The 24,526-nt window shown below is 41.3% G+C and overlaps 1 protein-coding gene across 1 annotated transcript; it reads right to left on the reverse strand.

Moving 5' to 3' along the window:
* LOC104402359 (transcriptional activator Myb-like) lies at positions 1 to 22,962 on the reverse strand. Its single transcript, XM_010010229.1, is given in 15 exon segments — positions 1 to 234; positions 9,744 to 9,851; positions 10,493 to 10,603; positions 11,288 to 11,413; positions 11,499 to 11,613; positions 12,012 to 12,154; positions 15,120 to 15,377; positions 16,709 to 16,813; positions 17,214 to 17,294; positions 18,101 to 18,335; positions 19,839 to 20,059; positions 20,465 to 20,557; positions 21,145 to 21,216; positions 22,811 to 22,944; positions 22,947 to 22,962. Coding segments are annotated over 15 exon segments (1,935 nt in total). The 3' UTR covers positions 1 to 117.
* Between the last annotated feature and the right edge of the window lie 1,564 nt (positions 22,963 to 24,526).

Below are 24,526 nucleotides of genomic sequence, written 5' to 3' on the forward strand. Positions count from 1 at the left end.
ACAACAAAGATAGGCTCTTCTCCCATTCATGACAAGTTTTCATGCAGAGGAACAGGAATTTCCCATCGGAGGTGAAGTGTTCTCAAAACCATAATGCTTCTCTGTCTGTCAACCCTTTCACATCACCAGAGTCCGGGTGGGGAAGGCAGTCATATACTTGCGCGCCTGATCCGTCAGGGCCATCTGATCCTCGATCTTCCCGCAGGATGCTGACTCCCAGGTGTTGTTCAGATGCTAAATGAGAAGCAGGCAGAGAGGTTTGGGGTGAACATCATGCGATTTATTCATAGCCCTAGCTGAAGCCATAACAGGACACAATGTTGTCCCATCTCCAGAGAAACTGAATTCTCAACCCAACAGGCAAAAAAATATTGCCCCCACTTCTCAGTTAGCGACCAGAGGGGTGAGAAGACCTGACGACCTGCAGAGGGGCACACCACAAGAGCCAGGATCCAAACCTCCCCGTGTCCCTCCCAAGCAGTGGCTGCTCTCCAAGTCTGTATCTACAGCCCTGCCTTTAAACCTTCCTTTCTGTGAAAAGTCTGAAAAAAACCCATTTACTTGCAGGTGGACTTTACAGTCAACAGGGCACAGACAGTCTAAAGCCCACAGTTACAATATTCAGTGCTATGGCCACACAGAAATTCCTGCCCAACCTCCATTCTAGAAATACAACTGCTCTGCCCCTGTGTTCCCTGGACCAACCTGACAATCTTGACAGCCTGCCCACAGCTAACAAAAAGTCCTGCGCTTGAAGCTGCTTTCACCTGTGAGCAGCGATTAGCATGTACCCATTTGCAGAGCTCCTCTGGCAAAGGAGAAGGGGGGAACATGGCTCTTAGCAGAAACAGCATTTTAATTATCATGTAAGCCATTTCACTTCTTGTGGTATTTATAGAGGTTACAGACACCATTTAGTATAATGTTAAAGTGAGATAAACATATCTGCAGAGGGCTGTGCGCCCTGTATTTATTTACTCACTACACATGTGAGATGTTTCTCATTGCCTTAAGCTATAAACAGTAATGAAATTTCAAAGCTCCTGGAATTTACCAGTAACATACACATTTACACATGCTTTTTTTTTTTTCTATTGAACTCCTTCACTTAAGTGTGTCTGCTTTTACACATTGAGATGTTCCCTGAGCCCTGAATAAAAACTCTGTTATTATATAGAGCTACTTCTACGAATACCTTGCATTCCAAAAAGGTGCTCCATGGAAAGCTGCCTGCCAGTGAGGAGATCCCAGTACTGTTGAATATTGAGGAGGTCTATGCTCAAGATCCAAAAGAAACCCTTCCCTATTTTCCTCTTCTTTCAACAAGGATCATCTTTGTGATTCAAGATCTACATTGCTCAATGAGATAACCAAAGCCTTCCCCACATCTAGGACACTGGATGAAGCATAATTAATGGACTGCAAACCATCTGCTAAGAGCAGAACTGTGCTGGTGAGCCCATGGCTCTTTATGCTGCTCCCTCTTGTTGCTAACTTTGCAAAAGGATCCTTACATTATTCTCCAGGCTACATGTTTAGAGAATGCTCTTCTGACTGTAAACAGTGTTATCTGAGGCATATGCATAGTAAAAGGCTGGGCAACATATGAAATACAGATAATTTCTTGTAGCATGCCCTAATCAGGGCACTGGTACAAACACAGGGACCGAGGTTCCCTGCCTTGGAGGGCTTACAGCCTGAAAGGGACAAACCCAGTGAATAAGCAAGCATGCTGCTCCCCTGTAAACTTCTACTTGGCTTCCCTATACACTGCTTTCTGTTCTCTGTAGACAAGTTCCAAATGTTGTCTCTGCTGTTGATGCCCTTCTGCAGGCAGAACTCTGCTGAGCTTCAGTGGGAGTTCCCTGAGTGAAGGAGAACCAGGTCAGGCCTGGAATCAGTGTTTTTGCAGCTTTTTGTGGGAAAAACCTTTTTGTGGGAAAGCACATCTGTGAAGTGAAAAAACACAACATACACCTCCTTGCTAGAGTGGTTCAGCCTGGGCTGGCTGTGTATCTTGTGCAGTGGCTGTGCCTAGGGAACATGGCACAGCCAAAACGCAGGTGTGACATACTTTCTGCATGCCACAGACGTGCATGCGACATGACTCAGCTTCTTTTATGTTTTGGTTAAACAGCTTCCAGGGTAGCTCTTTCAAAGATACCTACATCAGATGGGAACCTACAGCCTCCTATTGATCCTCAGTGGGGCTCTGTCACCTGTGAATATTTTACCCTATTGTTTTAGAGGTATATGCATCAGGGACCAAATTATGCCTGGTACAATGCCACTGGTTGTACTTAGAAGCCAGATTCAGTCTATACACCTCAAAAGCAGTTAGTAGTTCCAGAATATCCATCATTTCAAAGGACAAAACCATGTGTCCAAATGGTATTTCCCTGTGATCCCCCAAAGCTTCAATGTACTGGTCTAGAAATGAGAGATCAGCAGTCTGTTAAATAACTGAGAGCATGCAAGGGAAAGTCCATCTGTCACAAGATGTCAATTTTTAAAAAATAGAATAATTTCAGGTGAGGAGTGTCCCTATTTCATAAATTAGGCTTAGTCACTAGTATCTACACTGATCTGTTTGTATTAACAGCCATGCGCTTAGAAAGGAAAAAAAAAATAAAAATCTATATGCTGATATCTCCAACATCTCAGCAAGCTGCTGCAAGTCACTCATTCCACCGAAAGCCTGGTCTTCATTTAACCTATGTCAGTGCAGCAGAAGCCACTCAGGCAGGCAGTAACCCCCTGCCCTCCCTCTGGCTCGGCCGCCCCAGCGCCCCAGGGAGCACAGGGCAGCAGACACAGCAAATGACAGGAGGATCAGCTCGACCCCAAGACTTGAGCCTGCATGAAACAACTTACTCAAGTTTTGCAATAGAGACAGCATGAGAGAATCTCCCCACAGAGTTTTGACCCTTGTATTATTTCCCCAGAAATACATTACACCATTATTTTTCCTCGTGACAAATTTATAAAAAGAGACTAACTTCGCAGTCTGACAGTGGTGAGAGCTTTGCTGCTCTAGTAAAGAAGGTAGAATTTGACCTAAAGTAGTATATTTTCTGAAGTAGTATATTTACTAAGAGTTTTAAATGCTATCTGGGTGAAGTCAGATAATATTTAAAGTGGGTATTTTTATTAAACATCTTCTGTCTGAAGCCTTGGCTCTCAGCAGCCAACACAAAACAAAGCACAATGCCTCTGCCTTGCCCGCCCTGCGAGCCACCTGTGAAAGTCATCCCCATGCAGACATTTTACTTCCCTCCTTGGCAGGAAGCGCTGGATCCCATGACCCAAGCAGAGCATGTTGCCAGGTTTGAGCATACACAGCCATGGGATCCTTGGTAAAAAGGGAAAAATACAACACCTCCTTCCATGCCAGCATTGCAGCAAGTATCTGTAGGGCTCTGTTACAGGACAGCGGCAATGCCCTGCAGAAAGCAGTGCTTGACAAACGTACCAAAAGAGAAGAGACCCTAGCAGAAAGCTAGAGGCATGCAGGAAAACAGTGCAGAAACCCACGTCAGACCACTCCTTTTGCAGAATGTTCATTGCATCTCTCCTGTCACATTTAAAGGTCCATTATGTTTATGGAAACAAAAACTTTGCAACTAGAATCCAAAAAGCCTGCCCCAAACCCCACCAAAATTGATGGGCATGTTTTAATTGATTCAGTGGATTCTCCCTGCTTAAATTCAGCCGCCTAAGAGCAAGGTGTTTGTTTTGGCACCTAAATCCTTAGCCAGTGGGGAAAGAAAGGGGTTTCCACAGTACAATTAATTCCATATATAATTTTTTTAATTGCCACAAAGAGTGGGAGACTACTCTTAGTTTTGCTGTCAATTAAAAGAATTTAAGCCTTTTCTGCCAGTAGTTCCATCTGTATTTTTCTCCTCTACACACAGCAGTTTTCTCTCTCTAGGTTGAAACAGGGAGCGGCTGGGAGAAGAAAGCGTAGTACTTTGAGTTCCCATAGGATAAAATTACAGACCCATGGTACAATTCCAGCTATGTCATTCTCTGTGGATCATTTTTTTTTAACCTCAGTAATCCTACCAGCACATCCTTCTCCTGGCAGTAAAACTACCTCCCTCTGCTGTAATGTGCCTTCTACTGCCCTCAGGCAGATGCAAACTGTAAACAAACTGTCAAAGCTGTAACTGGGATATCCAGTTAAAGAGCTTTAAATAAAAACTTGGACCATGTAGAGAAAGCAGACCGGAGTAAGAAAAGACTGCGGAAAGGTGCTTTTCTAACACAACTAGTCCTCTCAAAGCCTGGGCCACCTTTTCATGTGCTCCTGCCTTATGACACCATGAGTTGTTAGGGGTGGACGACAAAACCATACGCTGCTGCAGTCCTGCAGTGCCAAGCTCACAAACTGATGGAAGTGCAGTAAAAATCTTTGGGCAAAGAACTGTGTTAGAAGACAGGTTTTAAATTTCCACTACTCTGGCAGGTATCTTCAGCAACTTCAGCAAAGTTACTGGTGTTACATACTTCAATTTATCCAAGTTGTGTTGGCATTTAAAACCAAAAAAAGACAGAATGCGTAAAATATTTAGAGGGCTTAGACTATTAGAAAGTATCTTATCATGTTTCTCTACTGCAAAAACTTGGATTTTTTGCCAGTTTTCCCTTAGATTACATAGTATGGAAAATTTACAGAACATGCCGATGAAAAGGCTTGCAACAGAAAATGCAGTACTTTTGAAACAGCGAAACAATCAACACCCCAAACAAAGCAAGTTCCTAGCAGAATACAATGCATATCATGTAGAATAGTAGGTCTTTCTATTCTATCAGGAAGAAGAACTAAGATAAATCCTTGTACTTATTAAGACCAGACAGTAAAGACTAACTAAAAACTCAAGTGACCATAAATGAATTCTAACTTCATTTGCTAAGGCAGAGCACTATCTCTGCTCTTGTTGCTAGTTCTCCTCTGGGGCATGGGACAGCCTTCTCCCAAACATGCTGATCACAAACACAACTTGCTAAATGTGAGAGAGTAAGATGGTCCAACTTTTCAGCTTTTATTCTAAGCCTGATACCAAAGCTGGAAAGAGCTATTTGGCAGCACTTTTAGGAGCTTAACCCTGAAGCCCTTACTTAGACGAAACTCCTGTTTGAGATGTATGAGCTTTCCAAGTAAGATTAATAGAAGAGATACGGAAATGGGGTAAGCACCTGTAACTCGTATTAGGATGTTCAGTCGCTTTCTGATTTTGTCTAGAAGTAACTTTATTTTAATTCACTGATCAGAAGGCATAGCTGCAAATGGCTGATAGTTAAGCTGTCACTAATTCTTTCTGCCTGCTTGGGGCGACTGTAACTCCTGACCTGTTTGCAACCCAAATTCTGCTGCCCTGGGAGGAAAACATGCAAGGACTGACCTGTAAGTTCCAAATTCCTTTTGCTCCTTCAGCTGTGCCAAGCACAGCTCCTGCACGCATCAGCCACTGGTGAGAGAAGGGACAACACAAGAGAGAAACCAACAGGGCTACCTTCACTTGCTGTGCAGATCTTGCCTCCCACGGCTTGAGCACAGTGTGCTTCCCCATGTCCCTTGGTTAAGCAATGAAGAGTATGAGACTTTGGGATCTTCTTGCCCCAGAAAAACAGAGGAAAGTCTGCTGCTGAAGGAGAGCATTCTGCCTCGCCTATACTTTTTGTCTGACAACCAGCTGCAAATGAAATTCCACATTTCACTTTTTTAAATGGAGAAAATTAAGCTTAATGACAGCTCACAGTCTTGAAAAGGTTAACCAAGTAACTGTTTTAAAATCCTTTAAACTTACTCTTTAAAGAAAATGGTTACATAAACCACTGAAAGTCAGGAAATTCGAGCTGAAACGTGTCAGTCTGTGGTTAAAAAATGGAAAGTGACAGGAGCTAGGGGTTGAAGAACATTCTCTTTAGCTTGCAGGGCTTCTACCCTGTGTTGTTTCCTTTGTTACTGGGGGAAGAAGATATCAAAGCAGTGCTATTTTCTTGAAAGGTTCCATTTCATGGTGTCTTTTGATAGCCTGCAGGGTTAGGTAGATGGTTTATGATTTAGCCTACTTTTCTGGCTATGTTAGGTACTGCCACTGCTCCAGAACATAATGTGAAACGAAACATTACTTTTACATAGGAAGCCAGAAACAGGGTTTTTTACATAACCTCTTACAAGGCACTACGCAAGCAAATGCTCAGTACAGATCATCAGTTTGCCTCAGTAAGCGAAGATGTTATCCCAAAATCTTAACTCTTGGAAAAGTTGCTAATGAGGCCAAAATCCCCCTGCAGTGCAACTGAGTATTGCTTGAACGGCAAAAATAGACCATGTAAAAATATAGGGTGTAACTAACTCCACCAATATAAAGCAGAAGTATTTCGGATCTGTGCAATGGAGTGTAAGAGTAATTCCACCCCAAGGCAACACAGGGGTTTGATGAGACCAGTAAGAGAATACCCAAATGCACAACCTTGAGATTTGCCATGCAGGACAAAAAAAGCTGGCTGGAACCTCCACACCTTAGCAGAAAGATCCTACAAACAGCTGTCTTTACATCCAACACTTTATAGAGGCATAAGCAGGGGATTAAATGAGGATGAAGCCCTGACCTCACATGCCAGGTGATGCAACATGCTGTTCCTCCTAAGGGATGGTGATTCATATCATGCTATCTAATATGTTCATCAACTCTTATTTACTAAGTTGCTTATGATCAGTCCTGTATCCAAAATGCAGCAAGTAATCAGGGATTTTGTGAGTGGATTCCTAGCCAAGTATCTTTTTCTTTATGTAAATGCAGTGAAATTATTAAAGCAATGAAAAATACTGTGGGCTGGTAAACATACTACCTCCCTCTTACGCAAGTTCATATTTAAGAGAAAATGGAATCTGAAGAACCAAGCACATAAAAAAAGAAAATTTAGTGCTCTTTTTCTCTCTTTCCTCTCCATGCACACATCCAAAGGTGCAGAGTACTGTAATTCTTACTTGGACTGAACTCAACGAGAATTTATGTAAGAAAGAACATTTGGATCAGGCCCAAAATATTAACAGCAGCAATGTAAACAAATGCAGGCACGATTAAATTTTACCCAGATGAGTTACTTTGTATTTAATGTCTACCTGCATGGAATCAGTGGATTTAGTCCAGTGTACGTTTGTGTGTCAGTGCATGTGTACATGTACGAGGGCGATACACCAAAGTAGAAAGTGTAGAAAGCATAGAACAAGAACATGCTAAAAACTGGTCACATACAAAATGCTACCAGTCAAAATCCAGCACAAACACTAACATTTCCAATTGATTTGCACCCTTTAGACAGGCTCTGTCCTCTCACACACATTCACCTCCACTGGAATAGAGGAGGCAAGTATTAGGGGCAGAGCAGCAGCAGTTTCTGGTGTGAAACAGAACTAGACTGCTTGTCCTTTCTGAGCTGTACAGGACCAAACTCCCCTCTGGTAGGAAGCCAAGCAGTCCTCCCAGGGATGAAGCAGATTCTCCCTTTTAACCCTGACATTGAGCCGAAATCAGAGAGCACAGTGATTGGCAGACAATACCACATTGTTATAAAGTCTGTATTTCATTCTGAAAAACCTGTCTGTGCCACCATCACAAAACCCCCTAGGCTCATTCTTCATTTAAAATTACATTTCAGCTGAAATACTCAATGGTTCATTGGCAGAGAGAATAATTTTACCTTCTTCAAACTGGTACACTGAGAAGCTACATACTAAGTATTCATTTGGGGGCTTTTTACAACTGCTTTTTCTTTCAGTTCAACATGTTTTAAACACTGAAGTGAGTTGAGAAATCCTTTTTAACTCAGTTCCTACTTAAGGATAAGTCCTCTTTATCCAAACAATGAAAATAGCTGACTTCTAACATGCTTTTCCTTAGTAAGGACTGAAGAATGGGATCCCACAAATTGACTCATGTAAACTTTCTGAACAAAACCAGCGTGAGTGAGGAGAAAAGGTTAAACAAGCCCTTTCATTTACAGCAGCTTGTAAAGAAATTATTTTTAGATAGCAGGAAACATAACACTGTTACGCCAAAGATCAAAAGATCCTATTTTACAGGCACCTCAGATGCTTCATTTTTATTACAGGCAGAGTGCAGTCAACTACCACTTACAGGACAATGTACAATATAATCTGTTTAGCTACCTTAAAATGTTGACCTAAACCTACAGAGGAGCCTGGAGTCTGGGTGGGGGACATGTCCAGGTGCCAGTATGCTGGCAAGTCAGTGGGTCTGAACACACGGGGACCAACAGCCTCATCCCATAACGCCAGCTGGGGAGCTCCAGCAACCCACTACAGAGCTGGAGCCCCGGACTCCTCTGCCATGAGGTGGTCTGAGTTCAGCCCCTAATTATCTGCCCTAACACACGGGCAGATCTTCAAACCCTCTGCTTAGCCATCAATTGTGGGGCAGCTAAAAAATACAGTTCATGAGAAAACCAGCAAATGAGCAATAGGGAGTGTCAGTCTTTGGCCACTATGGATACCCCTGTGCAGAGAGGAGACAGTCCCTGCCCTCCAAAGCTGCTTTACATCAATGATTCTGCAGTGCACAACACAAACCTACTCCATGGCAAACTGTGCCAAATGGGGATGTGTGAAATGTTAGTATCTCACTTTATAATGCCTATCTAGAGATGCTGCATCAAAACTAAGTTTTATTCATCCCTGCCTATTGCAAATAAATTCCTAATGTAAATTCTGGAAAGAGGAAGGAAAGAAAGGATTAGCTACGTGAACTACCTGTCTGAAAGTCAGGAGCTGTGGAGTTAGAATTTCCTTTTGGACAATGACTCACCCTGGGGAATGAGACACTTTTGCTCTATTTTCCCAGGTAGGGAAAATTATTCATCTACCTCAAAAATACGGGTTGTGGTGGAAGGATAATTAATCACTATCTACACTGCATTTCATTCTCTGAATGACTTGCTGCGAGCCTGATCTGAAGTCTGCAAGAGTCAACAAAGAGGCTGCTAGTGACTTCAGCACAAAGCCCTGTTCGACATAGGGCTTTGGATCAGGCCCTATGTAACAACTATATTTTAAAGTACAGCAAATTTATGTTTGTTAACACTTGAAAAAAGCATAAAACCCAGCCTCACATCTGGCTTACATTACAACAACTGCCCATTTAATTAATATCAGAGATCCCAAAACGTACAACTGGCTGTAAGGACTATGAAGCCCCTTCAGACCACCAGTTACAACCACATTTCTGGTGCGACCTCAGCCCATAGTCAGGGAAAGGCCATCCTGGCGCTTGTCTGGATGGGCAATACTGTCCACATTTGTGCTGGCCAGACGGGCAGTGCCAGAGTCTCTCCTCCTGCCTTGAGGCCAGTGACAAGTTCTGGCCACCACCACACCACTCAACTTTCCTGCTTTCCAAAACAGCAGGACCACCTACAAGAAGTCTATAGGAAAAAGCCTCTGGCCCACGTTAGCATTCAGCCCTACCAAGTTAGTTCTGAAGCCAGCTGAGTTACAATGCCCCATGCATGGGGCTTTGCCCTGTTTAGATTCTTGGCACAGCTATACAAACTAGCCTTTGCGTCCTCACACTCCACAGGTACGGTGAGATCCTCAGCTACCATCATCTAAACATACCATTCTTCCACATTCACAATTTTGAATCAGTCTGTGAAAAAGCAATACATATATGTATTTTGATATACAAAGGGATTTTTTATCAAAGAACAGTTACCTGCAGAGGACTAGTTAGTGGTCTGTTCCTAGGTACTGCAACTGTTTTGTGAAAACTACCATCCTCTTCAGGCATGGGCATCTTTAAAACGGAACTGGTAAGAAGATTCTGAACAGGAAAAGAAGAAAAAAACCAGAAACATCTTTCAGTCACTCAAGAGAACTACCTGAGTTCAAAAGTATTAAAAGCAAACTCAGCCTGACTGCAGAGTGTGCAACACTGATCACGGTCACAGATGGAGTGCTCGGTCCTGGGAGCAGACATTAGCCTAGGGTTCCTAAGACTTGGCTTTGCGGGAGCATTGTCACGTGCAAAGGTTTTTCATTCAGCAAAACACCTAAGTACAAGAATAACAGTAAGACTGAACAGCCCCGGCAAAGCAACGGGAACTGTGCTCACATAAGGTCTCACTTGCACAAAACAAAACAGACTCTCTTTCTTTACCAGTTTTATCTCTGTGACCTACTCATTTCTATACACAGGTGCAGGCATCCTCCAAGTGGAGGCTCTTTACAAAGACTGTGGGCTGCACAATGACTGCAACTTCTACCTTCTATAGGCACTACAGTGATCATGATCACTGAACAGGATTTTGCTTCTTATCATTAATACAGGAAAATGATACGGAAATAATCAATAATGCCTACCTGCGAGGAATTTCATATAAAATATTTTCTCTCTTGCATTTAGGAACAGAACAGGGATGTAAAACACAGAAATCATTTGGTGGTGTGAAAACCTGCACTTACTGGCACATCTTCCATAGTGGATGCATGTGTGAAGAGCTGAGTGTTCAGGTTTTCTCCTTCCCAGTGGTTCGAGCAGAAAAAATTTCCAGCTTTATCTGTTGGAGACTCCACCTGAAATCAGGAAAAGCACCGTGATAAAAACCAGTACCTAACTGACCAGAAGGAGGTTTATCTGTCAGTTGCTTAATAAATTGAATAAATATTCTACACAGCCATGCATAATGAATGTTTACAGTACTGTCTTTTAAAGCACCATTGCTCTTTGCAAAAGAAAAAAGTTCAAGGTTCTCAAAAGAATCCCCACCTAATAAAACTTTGAATACTTGCACTCAGCACTCTGTCAGTATTCAGGAGTTTAATCCCCTGGAAAGGACTGAGAATATATGTATTTTTAGAACTTTAGTGACAAAGTAATATAATGCAATGCCCTCAAATGTTCAGGTTTCTAAGTCACTCCATGGAGCTTGGTCCCCGTAGGGTTCTTCTATAGTTTTCACCAATATTAGAAAGATTCAATCCAAATTCCTGTCTAATTTTTTCTTCTTTTTAAGTTTCAAACGAAAACTACATTAGAACAGCCCAAGCAAACCCCTGCTGAAAACAGCAAAAAGACTTCTATGGAAATCAATGGGAGATGAATTAGGCATGCCTAGTATACTATATAGAACCGACACTAAGATCTTGGGGCTTACATGAAAGAAAAACAGACACAGCTATTTAACAGAAAAGGTATTGGTATAAGTTTCTCAGCAAAGAGTGCTGAATTAAATTGCCTCAGGTAAGTTTGAGATTTACCTCTTGTTTGATTTTCTTCAGCAAAGGGGGTCCGCTTTCATGTAGCCCAGCCACTATTGCAGATTCCTCTGACTCCTGCTTGATAACATCCTGCAGATCTTCTACAAGATGAGTCGGAGTTTGAGGCTGAAAGGAAGAAACGTTATACCAAGTCCCAGAACATCCCTCTGCACTAATATCAAAGCAACTTTTATCATTGTTTCCTTCTTACCAGCATCTTCAAAGGACCATATTTGATTTCCTGAGCTGCAAGTGCATTTTTGAATGGAGTGGGTGTTCTTGGAGAGCTCTCTAATATTGACCTCTTGATTGCGGGAGTTCTGAAACTTTAAAAAGAGGGAGAAAAACTTTAAAAGAACATGCTTGGAAATATCACCTCTTTACAAAAATATTGCATACACACAGTGGCTGCTGTAAGACTTGAACAAGTATTTTCCTGCAATCCTATCATCCATTTTGCTTTTCCGGCAGAACATCTATTTAACTGTGGTAAGGTGGAGTAGCTTTATTTAAAAAACTGATGAGTCTATATGCGTGATTTTTCTGTATTAACAACCTACCTCTACAGTTATAAAGTGGAAGTTTTTCTCCAAACTTAGAAAAATCTGCATGTCTTGGCAAACAACTCTGCAAGAAGCATAGAGCAACCCAGCACTCTGGTTGTGTACAAACCTGAAGAAATGAACCCTCGTAAATCTGACAAGACAACATGATACAGACTTACACATGATTTTCCTTCTGAGCTTTGAAAGTCTGGTCCCTCTGGAACGGTGTGGTGACAGCCATCTTATGGCCACACACTGGCGTGGAAGTTAGTGCAGAGTTGTCCAGGTTCATGTTTTCGTGGTTGGATGAGGTGTTTAAGAACTGCAGGCAGGGAAAGGAAAAATCAACAGGAACACGCAGATTACAAGGCTGACTTGACTTCTTATGTTGACGTTATTTAACAAAAGAAAAAGAAACTATTTCCTGATGGTTGACATAAGTGATGGGGGGTACCTGGCTACATGGCAAAACAATACTCAACAGTTTGGCTGGAGCACTCAGGAAGCCAAAACGAGCACTTCTAGACAGGGAAGTTACAAAGAAAATGGCATTCCATTCCAAAAAGAAACACTCTCCACCACTTTAAGAGCCAAATCTTAAAAGCCTGATTTGGATTTTCTGCAAATAAATTTTAATTAATATTAAGAGCAGTGAGCCCAAGTATAAACTGGGTGAAAATGAGTAAGGGATGTTTCAGGAACTGGGTCTAAGTTCTACAAATATTCATAGGGGGAATCTACATGCTTGTAAGGCAGTAAATAAAGCGTTTACGTCAGCAAAAAAAATCTCTGATAAACTCTCTCAAAACAAAGTCCTCCATTTTCACAGCATCAAATGAAAACTGCCACCTGTGATGCATGGAGTGTTTTGAGTGGAAACAGCTGACTGAAAAGGAGGTGGCATTATCAGACTGGAGAAAATTGGTTTTGCGTAACTTCTACTTAGTAACCTAAAGTAATTTTTCCATTTCTAGTGTCTACAAATCTGTGAGCGTAGTGGTATCCTTTATTATGACAACAATTCACCGTATTCCCTTCTAGACTCAACTTGCATTGGATTAAAAAATACTTTATAAAAATATGTAAGAAAATATGGACTTCACTGGATAAATAATATATGATGAAAATACCTCATTGGTAATGCAAGATACAGTGGGAGATAATTACAATGCAGTCTTTTACTATCCTTCACGAAATAGTGTTTCTCTGACTGCAAGGACTAAAGCCAAACCAAGGCAAAACCAACACAAACAGACAAACAAAAAAACCAAAACACTTTTAAATAGTGCTACAGCTGTGAAACAAAGCAACCATCCACAGGAATTTGGAAGTGCATGCCAGGCCATTTTAACAGGCCATTTTCCTCCTCATTCCTACTCCGCTCCACCCCATGAGGCCAGGGTTGAGGACGGCGAGCCAAGATTTGAATTTTCTGGTTGTTGTCAGCTTGTCTCACAACCTGAATGCTATTTAAACGCAGTTTGGGGGTTTCTAGGTCAATGAATCATACTGTAAGTGGACAGAGATGGAAAGTATTACAAATGATCAGAAATGTTAAACTCTAGTAGCTGAAGGAGTTAACAGCAAGAGCAAACCAAGCAGTCATATTCCCCTACAAAAATGATCCAAATAAAAACCAAACAACCCAAAACCAACCCAAGCCCCACAGACTAATTTAAAAGAAAAGAATCATCAGTTAGGTTGCTGATGATCTAACGTCAGCAGTGAGGACTAAGAGCAGTGAGAAGATTCAAACATGGAGTAAAATCAACAAGTGCAACAGTAATTAGTCATTTGTTCCAAAGGATTAGTTTCTAAATTGTTAAGGCTGGGGTGACTTTTGAGAATTAGTAACATCTGTGGAGAAGTCTTGATCTACCTGCGAGGGAGAGAAGGGCAGGCTTTTGACAGGGGAGCGCTTAGGAGGAGTTGAGCTGCTGACGTCAGCTAGGACCAAGGTGCTATTGTGCCCACTGGCTAAGGGGCTGGAGTGCCCTCTCCTTTTGCGAAGAAGGACCCATGGAGCCGCACTGCCCTGTGAGGCAGATAAGGACTTTGGTGAGCCAGGAGAGCCCTGACTCAAGATGATTTTGCTCAAGTTTGTGACGGGGTGTCCTTGAGGTCTACAAGCACTGGCCCCTCTTTGCTGAAGCTGTGCAACTTTGCCTGAGGGAGCTTTGCTAGCCGAAGAGTCTGTGTCTTCAAAGAATTCAAAACTGCTGAGATCACCCCATGATGAAGGATCCTGAAACAACGTGGGAGGCACGGAGCTATAAGACAGTGTATAGTGCCACCTCATGAAAATACAGTGCTAGGATATGCCGGTAACCAACAACAACAACAAAGTCTTTCCCAGTTCAGTTCAGCTTGACCCTGTTTATTTGAGTAGTAACACTGTGAAGGCTTATTTGTGTTTTCAATATATACTCTGATCACATCAAACTGTCAGACAACCTAGCAGTGTTGCTGGCAACTGAGTCACTAAAGAAACAATGAGTCAAATGATGTCCTTACTATCTACTTGAGCAGGATTTTCAGCTTGTTATGAAGACAGTGCCTTTTGCTACCAAAAAATGTGTGCCTTAGGCTCTAGCCCAAGACTGGTCTCCTCACGTGCCTGCTCTGAGTGTGCTAACTGGGATGTGATGCTGCATAAAGATGATACATCTGCTTCTGTTGAAGGAGGGTGCCACCAACAAACATTTCAATGTGCCACTTCTGTTACACATGGTATCCCAAACACCACCATGAGAAAAGGCCCATGTCAATGTCGGTCGACTACTTGGCATTTAAAATGCATGCTTCCAGTCCTTCACATATGTCAGGGCAAGCTCCTTAAACTTTGAAAAGCAGCCACTAAAGCTACAACAAAAACTTCTAGAAAATGGTGCGGACACATGAGCAACCACTCATAAATCTACGGCATATGTCACTTCAAGTATCATTTAATTGTTTTAAATCTTTCTTGGTGTCTCTGATTTTATTTTAAGGAGACTTAACATCAAGAGATTGTTTTAAGCTCCTATTGTGCAGTTCGCTAAAAATCACACTCCCGTACCAAGATGTAGCAGGAAAGGGAGACACCCACAAAAAGCGTACACATCCACACTTGAGGGCTTCACTTATGAGCAGCCACATTTTGTTATGTCAGAAGCTAAGCTTCAGATCTTGTAGCAATTAGAAGCTACTCGGAAAAAAAAACAGAAACACATTTAGGACGGTCCCAGTTCCTCTCCCCTTACTCCCTGACCACACACAAATCCACCTGAGGCAGCAAGTCTACTTACGGAATCTATTAACTGGAGTGTTTCTGCAAATTCTAAGAGATTCTTAACATTATCCAGGATGTTGCTCTGGTGAACAATCATGCACCGTGCAGGGGATGCACTTTCCTCAGGTAGGCAACCGTGATCCACTGGTGGAGATGGAGTACAGTGGTGATGTTCCCCCAAACAGGAAACAGGTGCATTGTCACCACTGCTCCTGGTACTGTCAGCAATCGTGGTGCTGTGCCAGCCAGGGTAGTTTGATGTGTGGTTCTGTGTCTAAAGGAAGAATTAAAAACAAAAAAGAAAAGGGGGGGGGGGGGGAAGGCAGAAGGAACTTAGCAATGAAATTGCACAAGGTGTCAGATGCCACTGGAGGAAAGATAAAAGTAGTTGCATCATCATCTAAAAGCTTATGTCTATGAAATAATTGTCAAGATGTTTCCTTTCATCAGTGCAAGATCTTGTTTTAAGTAATATCAGCATTGTATTTGTTATCCCAAAGTTACCTCATAATTTACTTCCAGGATTATAAACTCATTACTAACACATAATAAACTTATTCTGTATTACTCCAAAAGCTCAAAGTGTCTGCAAGCCATTTTCTGTGAGAAGCAAGAAACGGCAGGATTTCCCTACTGAGCGCTCAGCACTGTAGAAGGCTAAAAGGTTTAAGAGTTAGAGTTGCTTTTGTTTGCTTATCTCCTTTTCTTCTTCTATCCCTGTCTAATGCTACAGCTTACACCAATGCAATGAAGAGGCTGTCAAATCAACGTGGTTAGGAAAGCAGAAGAACAAATTAACAGAAGTTTCTTTCCAGTGTGATCATGCAACAGAAGAAATTGCAAAACATTAACTAAAGTTAAAAAGTGGCCAAACTAACGTATCATGCATGCAGTTGTTTTACTATTAATTCAAATATTACCCAAGAAAAAGAAAAAAAAAGAAAAAAAAGAATCTGCTGGCTATCACCTATCTTCAAAAATGATTTTGGGATTCTTGGCTTTGGTGATGGTGTTAAGTCATTACATAAGGGTTTTCACACATTAACATCCAATTGCATATACAACAAAATGTGAGACTTCAGTAATAGCCAGCATTTGCTCCACACATGCAGTTATGAAGAATCTAACATTATTGAGAGAAGTAAAATAAACTGTCAAACGTGCACCAAGTCTGAAGCTTACAAAGTGTATAAAACACAGCTGAAGGAAAGAATACAACAGAGAAGAAAAATCTAATGTACAGGCACTACATTTTCGTGTCATGAACCATTGCACACTTTCCCAAATGCAGATCCCATTGATTTCAAATCTGTGGGATCTTTCATTTTTGTACAGTCATCGTGTTTCCAATATCACATCATGTTACAGAGCCCAGCCCTGCACTCACTTTGCAAAGTAAAATACCTGTGAATTGTTTGCTTTTTTTTCCAGTTAAAGAATTTACAAAGCAAATACAGATGATATATGTGCTATGTTTCATCCTTTTAAAACTGAAATATAGAGCCTTGATTAGTATTAAAGGCAGATGGGGAGTAAAAAGTTAAAAAGACCAGCACTGGGGTAATGCTGCTATCCCTCCATCCAAGCACACAGTGACAATCTTACTGGTAATGCCTGCTGCCCTTTCAGTTCATTCTCAGTCGACATTAGTAGCAACTCTAATTCCTTTATTCGTTTTTCTTTCTCAGGGTCTTCATCATTATAGTGTCTCTGAAATTAAGAGTTAAGGGAAAAGAAAAGATAAAGGTCTGATAGGATGTAGCAACTAAAATGCTTATGGCTTGCCGTCCTGTGGTTATAATAGCCAAATTAGACTCAAAGATGAAACAAACTTCAATTGTGCTTTCCACTACCAAAGTCCCTGCTGAATTTCAGTACAGACATTTGGAATGGAGAAAGTGAAAGCATTCACACCAGATGTCAACTACTGTGTTTTAAATCCACTTCAGAAGAAGCAATTATTAGCAATGTTAGAACTCCCCCACCTTCCCCATTTTCTCTCTTCACCACACTTGTTACATTAAAATGTCTCCTTAATGCACAGTTTCTGCATTTGACATAGTAAAAAGTTTAACAAATTGACTCATGAAGTGAGGTACAAGTTATCTACCTGAATAGCTGCAGCGGCTGGCTGAGGAACATTGACAATATTTACATGCAGTGCTACTGGATATGGGATCTGACCAGGGACCTAGGCCGAAAAGCAAAAGACACTAGAAGTTATTATTTCTATCATATTGTCTGCCTGCATTGTGAATTTGTGTTAAACATACTTCAGGTTTAGGTACTTATATTTATAATCTATGGAAATGAAATAGCAAACATCCCCCACACGCAAAAAATGTTTACAAGAAAAGTAAACAGTTTTTTAGGAATATGACAGTGACCATTACAGAGGAAGAAAGAAAATTCGTGTATGAAGTATCTACCCTTCCTGAAAGAGAAAAGATGAGTAATTTATAGATGCACTTGTAAGATTTTTCTAAATTGAAGTGAAAATGCAAAAGACGCAATTTATATCATCTAAAACTCTGCAATGGAGCTGTCTGAAGCAACAGCCTGTTTCACTATTAATCATTAATAGAAAAGGAATCAGATTAAAAACAATACTTCTTTACTTGGTTCCAACAGGCAACCCACAAACAGCATCCTACTAAAGGGAACGTGGGAGATTTTGAGACAGAACACAAAATTAACCAGATTCAACTGATTTTCAAGAAATGTAATGTTCACCAGTACAAGAAACAGTACTGGAAACATTTTCACTGCTTATGAGACATTAAAAAAGCTGAATCTGATTCTATCACCTGAATATCAGCAATCTATTTGAAATGTACGTATTTTTATCACTGAATGAAGTCAAAGTCCTTGCCTGGCATCAAACACATACAAGTCCACCAAAACTGTGAGAAAACCCTTCATGCTTTCTGAAAACAGGTATGGCTAATTTGAACAAAGCAAAATAGCCCCCACATATACACATTTTCAGGCGCTTACGTTTTGTGGCTCAGAGATGTGGTAGTAGGGGTAGTCACTGCTCAGCGTGGGCTGGCCAGCAACTGGCAGCTGTGCAGAAGGTGGGTTGTGAGCAAAGGCCATCAAGTGGTTGCTCTTCTGAAAGCCAGAGGCTGCTGAGGAGTGACAGGCTTTGGAGGACTCCTGCAGGTAGCCCTCCTGCTCAACCTTGCGGCGCATGGTAGAATTCCAGTGGTTCTTGATGGCATTATCAGTTCTGCAACAGAAATATGTGTGTTTGAGGAGTCTTAAAAATGAGCGTTTCCAATTCTGACAGATTAATAGCTCATGCTGTTGGCATGAGCTGGTCTCTTTCTCTTGCCCCCACCTTTACATACGCTACTCTTGACTTCTCAAGGGTGCTCAGTATAAAAGGTAGGGGAAAAGACAAATGGGCTACATTTGTTCATGTACTTTTAAAAGCAATCTCTAAGCCTTAGGTCCTTAAACTGTAAGAAATTAATCTCTCCGACTTCACCTCATTCCCGTGAGGTAAGGTGACAGCAAAGGCTAACATCTGCTTGAGGCTACCCTAAAGGACTGCCAACATCATCTTCCTAAGCATTAGTATTACAGTGGAGTTTTACTCTATCTCATTGCTGGAAAGAAAGACTGTGGAGAACAGCTGTGAAAAGACTAACTTCCAATCAGCTTTCCAACTGGTGACCTATACAATGACTATTTGTGATATACACACAAATTCAGTAAAAAAAAAAGCTGTTGGGATTTTTCTTAGCTGCAGAAAAACTGAGATTCAAATTCTCACATACATGTGTCAGAAAAAGTGAACTTACCAAGTCCGTGAGATTTTAAGAGTATGCTTGGAAACAGCTCCTCTATTTGAAAAACATCACCACCACACAGTACCATTGAAAGTGGTATCTGCGATAGGTAGAAGCTACCAAGAAACTTACTAAGGGGTAATTCCTTTCTTGTCTTCTTCTAGAAGGTAAAAGCAGCCTAGGGAATGCCAGCTTAAAAGACTACCATGCTCCTGGGCATTATATTTAGGTCTTGAAGATGTTTCACCAAATAATGGGAATAAAAACGGGAAGGGAAACCTCTCCCTCACGTTATTTGCTTGACTACACTTCACGTTGAGTCACTTTTACTACAGAGTGAGTAAGACACTGGCTCTCTGAAATTATACTCAAGCTGAGTATAAGCTTTCAATGAGATGAATACTTTCAGGACCAAAGTTTGAGGAAGTCAGTTTCTCCTGTTTTACACATGGATTTTGAACAGGCCAAAATCATGTGGATGATTCAGGAGCAACTGCAAATGTTGAAGGTGGCTTCTCTTAAATCATTTGAATAAACAGACTGGATTTCATGTTAAAGGTACACCCTTAGCCAAATGTAAATTATATTCCACTACCTGATCCTTGCCTGTTAAATCAATTTAAGTTTTGACACTTGTTGCAAGCACAAATAAGACACACAGACATTTAGGAAATTGTTATGGTCTTGCTCTACTTACTAGCTCTTTTCTACCTACAGCAAGCATTAAAAGCATGGAAAAATAGCGTACTGTTCCATGTACTGACCAAACAGCACAGTTCCCCACTGAGAAAAACCACATTGGTGTCACTGGCTTTCCAGGTTTTGATTCCAAAATTTTCTGACTTATAAAGTGCAGCCTGAGGCAACTGAAACAGACCGCTCAGACCTGCAGCTTCTTCCTTTTTAATGCTTTAAGAGCTAAAGGTGTATGTCATTACCGTCCAGGCAGCAACTTTGCAATTTCTGCCCATCTGTTTCCCAGCCTCTTGTGTGCCTGGTAAATAATTCTATCTTCCTCTTCTGTCCAGGAGGTTTTCTTCACTTCTGGATTCAAATGGTTGTGCCACCTCTCCCTGCACTGTTTTCCAATCCTTCCTTTCAAATGCTTAGCAATGACAGACCAGCGCTTTGGACCGTATTTCTGCACGAGTTCTATTACCTTCAAAGAAGGACATAAAAACTGACGGTATTTAACGATGCATAATTAGTCAATGAATTTTTTCTGTGGTGGAGTAGTATTTTCAACATTTCTCAACATTGCCACAGTAAAACTAACACACAATTAAGGTTCCCCACTTCCCATTCATATTTTTACCCGAAAGGAAAAACCTGGTAATAGTAAAGGCATTTCTAGACTGCAACTCTACTTTACAGTGCTGTAAAGCAAGATTAAATAATTTGTGTAGAAAACTTAGCACTACACAAATAGTAAGCATTGACATCGATAGAATCAGTCCCCTTCTAGCTATATTAGTGTTCAGACCACCAAAGTCTGTAGAAGTTTTGCCCGAACACATGAAATCTACTAGTGAGTCATAATCAGATGGAAAGGAAAACTGATTACCCTTTGGTCCTCCTCTTTAGTCCATGGGCCTTTAATGAGTTCTGGGTTTAGTACCTTCTGCCACCGGTGCTGGCACTGAACATCTGTCCGATTCTAGAGAAATGTAAAATATGCAAAGTAGACCATTCTTTAGACAAGATGAACACAGAGTGGTAACACTCTCATCTAGGTACACTTGTTCCTGATGTATTTCACTGCCAACTGTGACTACTAAACCACATGGAGTGATACAGCTGTGAGAAGAAGGTGCTCAGCTATCAAAACTGAATCTTCGCTCTTTGCACAATAGCCGTCATGCTTTCACATGCAGTATTTCTACAACAGTCAGTGTTCACAAAGCAACTATCTTCTAAAGCATACTTAAAATTCACCAAAGCAAGTTATTTCTTCAAGCTGAGACATTTTGTTTCCGTGTTACATTGACCTCCTACTGTAAAACACCCTGCCACCCCCCATTTTTGCTTGTTTGATTTTTTCCAACCCTTTCTGAGAAGTGAAAGGAAATTGAAGTTAAGGGTTTCCACAACATTTTAACTAAACTTCTGAGGTCTCCATCTGTGGAGGTTTTATATCTCCCGCTAAAATGTAACTATACAGCAACCACTCCCCTTTGCCTTACTCGGATACCTCTGATAAAGAGTTGTCACTAGAACTGGAAACAGAAAACAATATCCACCTACAGGAAGGAAATTGGCAATGACTTTCCAGTCTTCTGTGCCATTCTGCTCCACCAGCTTCTTCAGTTTCTCATCCTGAATCATTAAAAATAAAACCCAGATATAGTTAACATTGCAATCTTTCAAATTAAATACTTTTTTTTTTCTGTGTGTCCTTCTAGATATTTATGCATCTATTTTTGATTCCTCAGTGTAAGGGGACATGGTCTGTAGTCTTCTCATACTTTTAATAGCCTAGATCAGGAAATTTTTTTCTACTCCTGTGGATTTTGGTAGGTTCCTTCCTGTGCTGCAGGAGAAAGACCGACTTTTTCTGTGCTGTTCCGTGGCTGTCATTTGTAAATGCCTGTTTTACTGCTCAAAGCAATGTAACCATTAGTCTTGTACTGGATTTACAGGAGAGCATGGATGTTTAGATGCCAGGCATCAGAATAACAATTAACTTCAGTAACACTCAGGCACCCAGCTGTCTGGGGACCTCTGAAAATCAGCGCCTTAATCTTTATATATCTTGAAAGTAATGGAAGTCCCAGTAATTCGCTCATTGCCTATCTGTGTACAGTGAATGCACAGTAAAACTAATGGCTTCTTTTTGCTCCTGATCACTGTGAGGGAGTTTTGTGTACCTGCAATAGCAATTTTTAATGACAAGTCCAGAAATACAGACCCTAAAGACAAAACCAATCTCGTGCTGGGAAAGATTGATATAATATAAAGCATGCAACAACTGCCCCATGAGACAAGAGGAGAGGAGCAACCCTGCCCTTCCCCTATCACTGCCTCCCTGTAGGCTTGAAGTTCATGTGACAGGACAGTGGCCATTGGGCTCCATGGCTATCCCTTCCTCCCAGGCCACATCACAACCACATCCACCTCTGTAAGAGCAGGCTATGATTAAAAACAAAAACAAACAAAAAATCCTTGCAAGAGGTGACCTGCCACTGTTTATATATCAATATACATTGTTAGAGAGGAGAAAGTCAAAACAGAACTCAAGAACTGTATTAATGTGTTTCACAATAAACTTGAACCAGTTAAATGGCCACAGGATATCTACCTGGCAAAGGAGTTTGATACCACAATTTACGTGGAAAGTCAGCACAAGGGTATCATAACTAAAGCACATTCTGACCTTCAAAAGCAAAATATAACTTGAATGCTCAATTTTGGTAGTTCTGGATTTCTTTTCTCAGCTTTTAACTTATTTCCAGTCCAAATCATAAGGCTGCAATTAAAGCGTAAATTTCAAATGGCACAAAAGGACTGCAGCAGTTTCTGCCACAGTTGTTTGCTGCTGTGGGACAGTGAACACACGTCAGTTCTCACATAGCAACCATTTTCAAACAAAAAGAGGCAGCAGCAACAATCAAGTACTGCTGCAGGTAACCCTGAATCTGTTTCTCCAACAGGGATTACACAGACTCTCATACCTGAAATGCAGACCTTAGTGGACATAAAAAAATGGTATTTATACATTTTATTAAAGATAAGAACGATCCTGAATATTAAATAGAACACTGAACATAGCTAATGGGCCAAAACCAATGTCCTCATTCTTATACATGGGACTGTCACTGAAGTTAGTTTGCAGGTAAGCAACTCAGAGACGAACGTGATCCATGCTCTCTCCATCTTTTCACATGCAGGAGATGAGTGAACTTGGATTTACCTCTTCGCGGGTCCACCTGGTTTTTCCTAAGTGACGTTTTCCAGTCTTAGGAAGCAGACCATCGTAATCGTGATCATACATCTCAACATCCTCTTCATCATCATCACTACTATATATACTGCAGAAGGAAACAGTGAAACAGAGTGGAACATGAGGACTTGAGCTACTTAATTACAAAGCACAAAAAACCCCACTACAATCCTTGCAAAGGTTACACAGATAAAAGTTTTAAAACTTGCACAACAAGATTTTGTTCTGCATTCTGTTGTTCTAGTATTCTGAACTGGTTCTGCTGTTTTTGGTATCCACAGATACAAGCAAAGGGCTGGCAACCTTCGTATTACTGTGCATGTTTAGACCTGCTCTTAATGTTAGATCAGTGGTGAATTACACATTTGGCAAACTTTCAACCAATGAAGGTTTCAAATTAAAATACAATGTTTGGTCAATAAAGAGAACTAGAGGCTGTGTCCATTCCACAAGCGCATGTTCAAAACCTTTAACTCGTGCCATGCATTCTGAAAACCATTAGTGTTTTTGTATGTTTAATAGAGCAGATAGCTGTAACGTTCCTGAATAACTGTGTTTAAACACAAAAAGTTAACCAATAAACACCTTGTTTGAGAATGTGGTTCTGGACCCTGTATGTGAAGACAAAAGTTTCCATAATTAAGTAGAGCCATTAAGTGCAATAAGCTCTAACATAAAATATGCCTGCCTTTTATGGGTCTGGATAGACAAGGGCTGAGGACAAGTATATTTAACATCCTGCAATCAAAAAATGAAGGATCGAACCCTTTCATGCTCTCAATTTCTCTAACTTAAGACTTTATTACCTCTATTCCATTTCTAAATCCCTCATACTGTTTTTGAAATACTCTGCTTCTCACCTAATTCATGACTAAGGGATTTCCCCAGAGGCTATCTATGGGTAGAAAGGTCTCTTACTACTCCTTTCACAAACCGCGCTTGCTCTACCCAGTTCAGTAAAACTAAAAGGGAGTGTTTTGCAACAGGAGTTGTCTTTCTGGTGGGCAGTATTTCACTTCCAGCTTTTAAGATCTGAGCTGCAGTTCTGACCCTTCAGCTAAGAGATGATAACCACAAGTGCTAGAAAGGAGACAATGTCATGCTACGAGACTAAAAACTGTGATGTATCTGATGGTATGGTGTGTTGTGGTATGGTAAGACATGACTAAGACATTAAAGTTAAGTTATTTTGCAATAAAATTATTAGGTTTATGCCATTAGCTTGTTTTCAGGAGATCACTTCTTAAATTAAACTGCAGCGTGGATGACTCTTAGTCAAGATGCAAACACCTCCAGAATGCAAGCTGTTAAACACGCATTCTTTCAAAGTACGCCAGGGTAATCACACCACACATCTTCAACCCCGTTCTCTGGCCTGTGGCACGTGCCATGAAAACTATGCTACGCGCAGAAGCTTTCCACAGCCTGCCGTGGTGCATGTGGCCTTCCCGGAGCCTCTGATGGGTGGCTTCCGACACTGGCCCACCTACCCTCAGCTTGCCCCATGCCACCCTGGCCCCGCAGGCTGCCAGGCCCCACGGCTCACTCCCTAACCCCTGGCCCACATCCCCCTTTGGGGAAGCACTGGCTGAAGCTCCCACTGGGTACACCGCGGCGCGCACCCCTCTCCTACAGCTGGAGCCTCCCAAAGCTCGCACGCTCCAGCTGCAAGGTAGTCGGCTCCCT

The sequence above is a fragment of the Nestor notabilis genome, unplaced genomic scaffold (genome assembly GCF_000696875.1).
Source record: "Nestor notabilis isolate BGI_N333 unplaced genomic scaffold, ASM69687v1 scaffold2052, whole genome shotgun sequence".
In the NCBI taxonomy this organism is placed as follows: Eukaryota; Metazoa; Chordata; class Aves; order Psittaciformes; family Psittacidae; genus Nestor; species Nestor notabilis.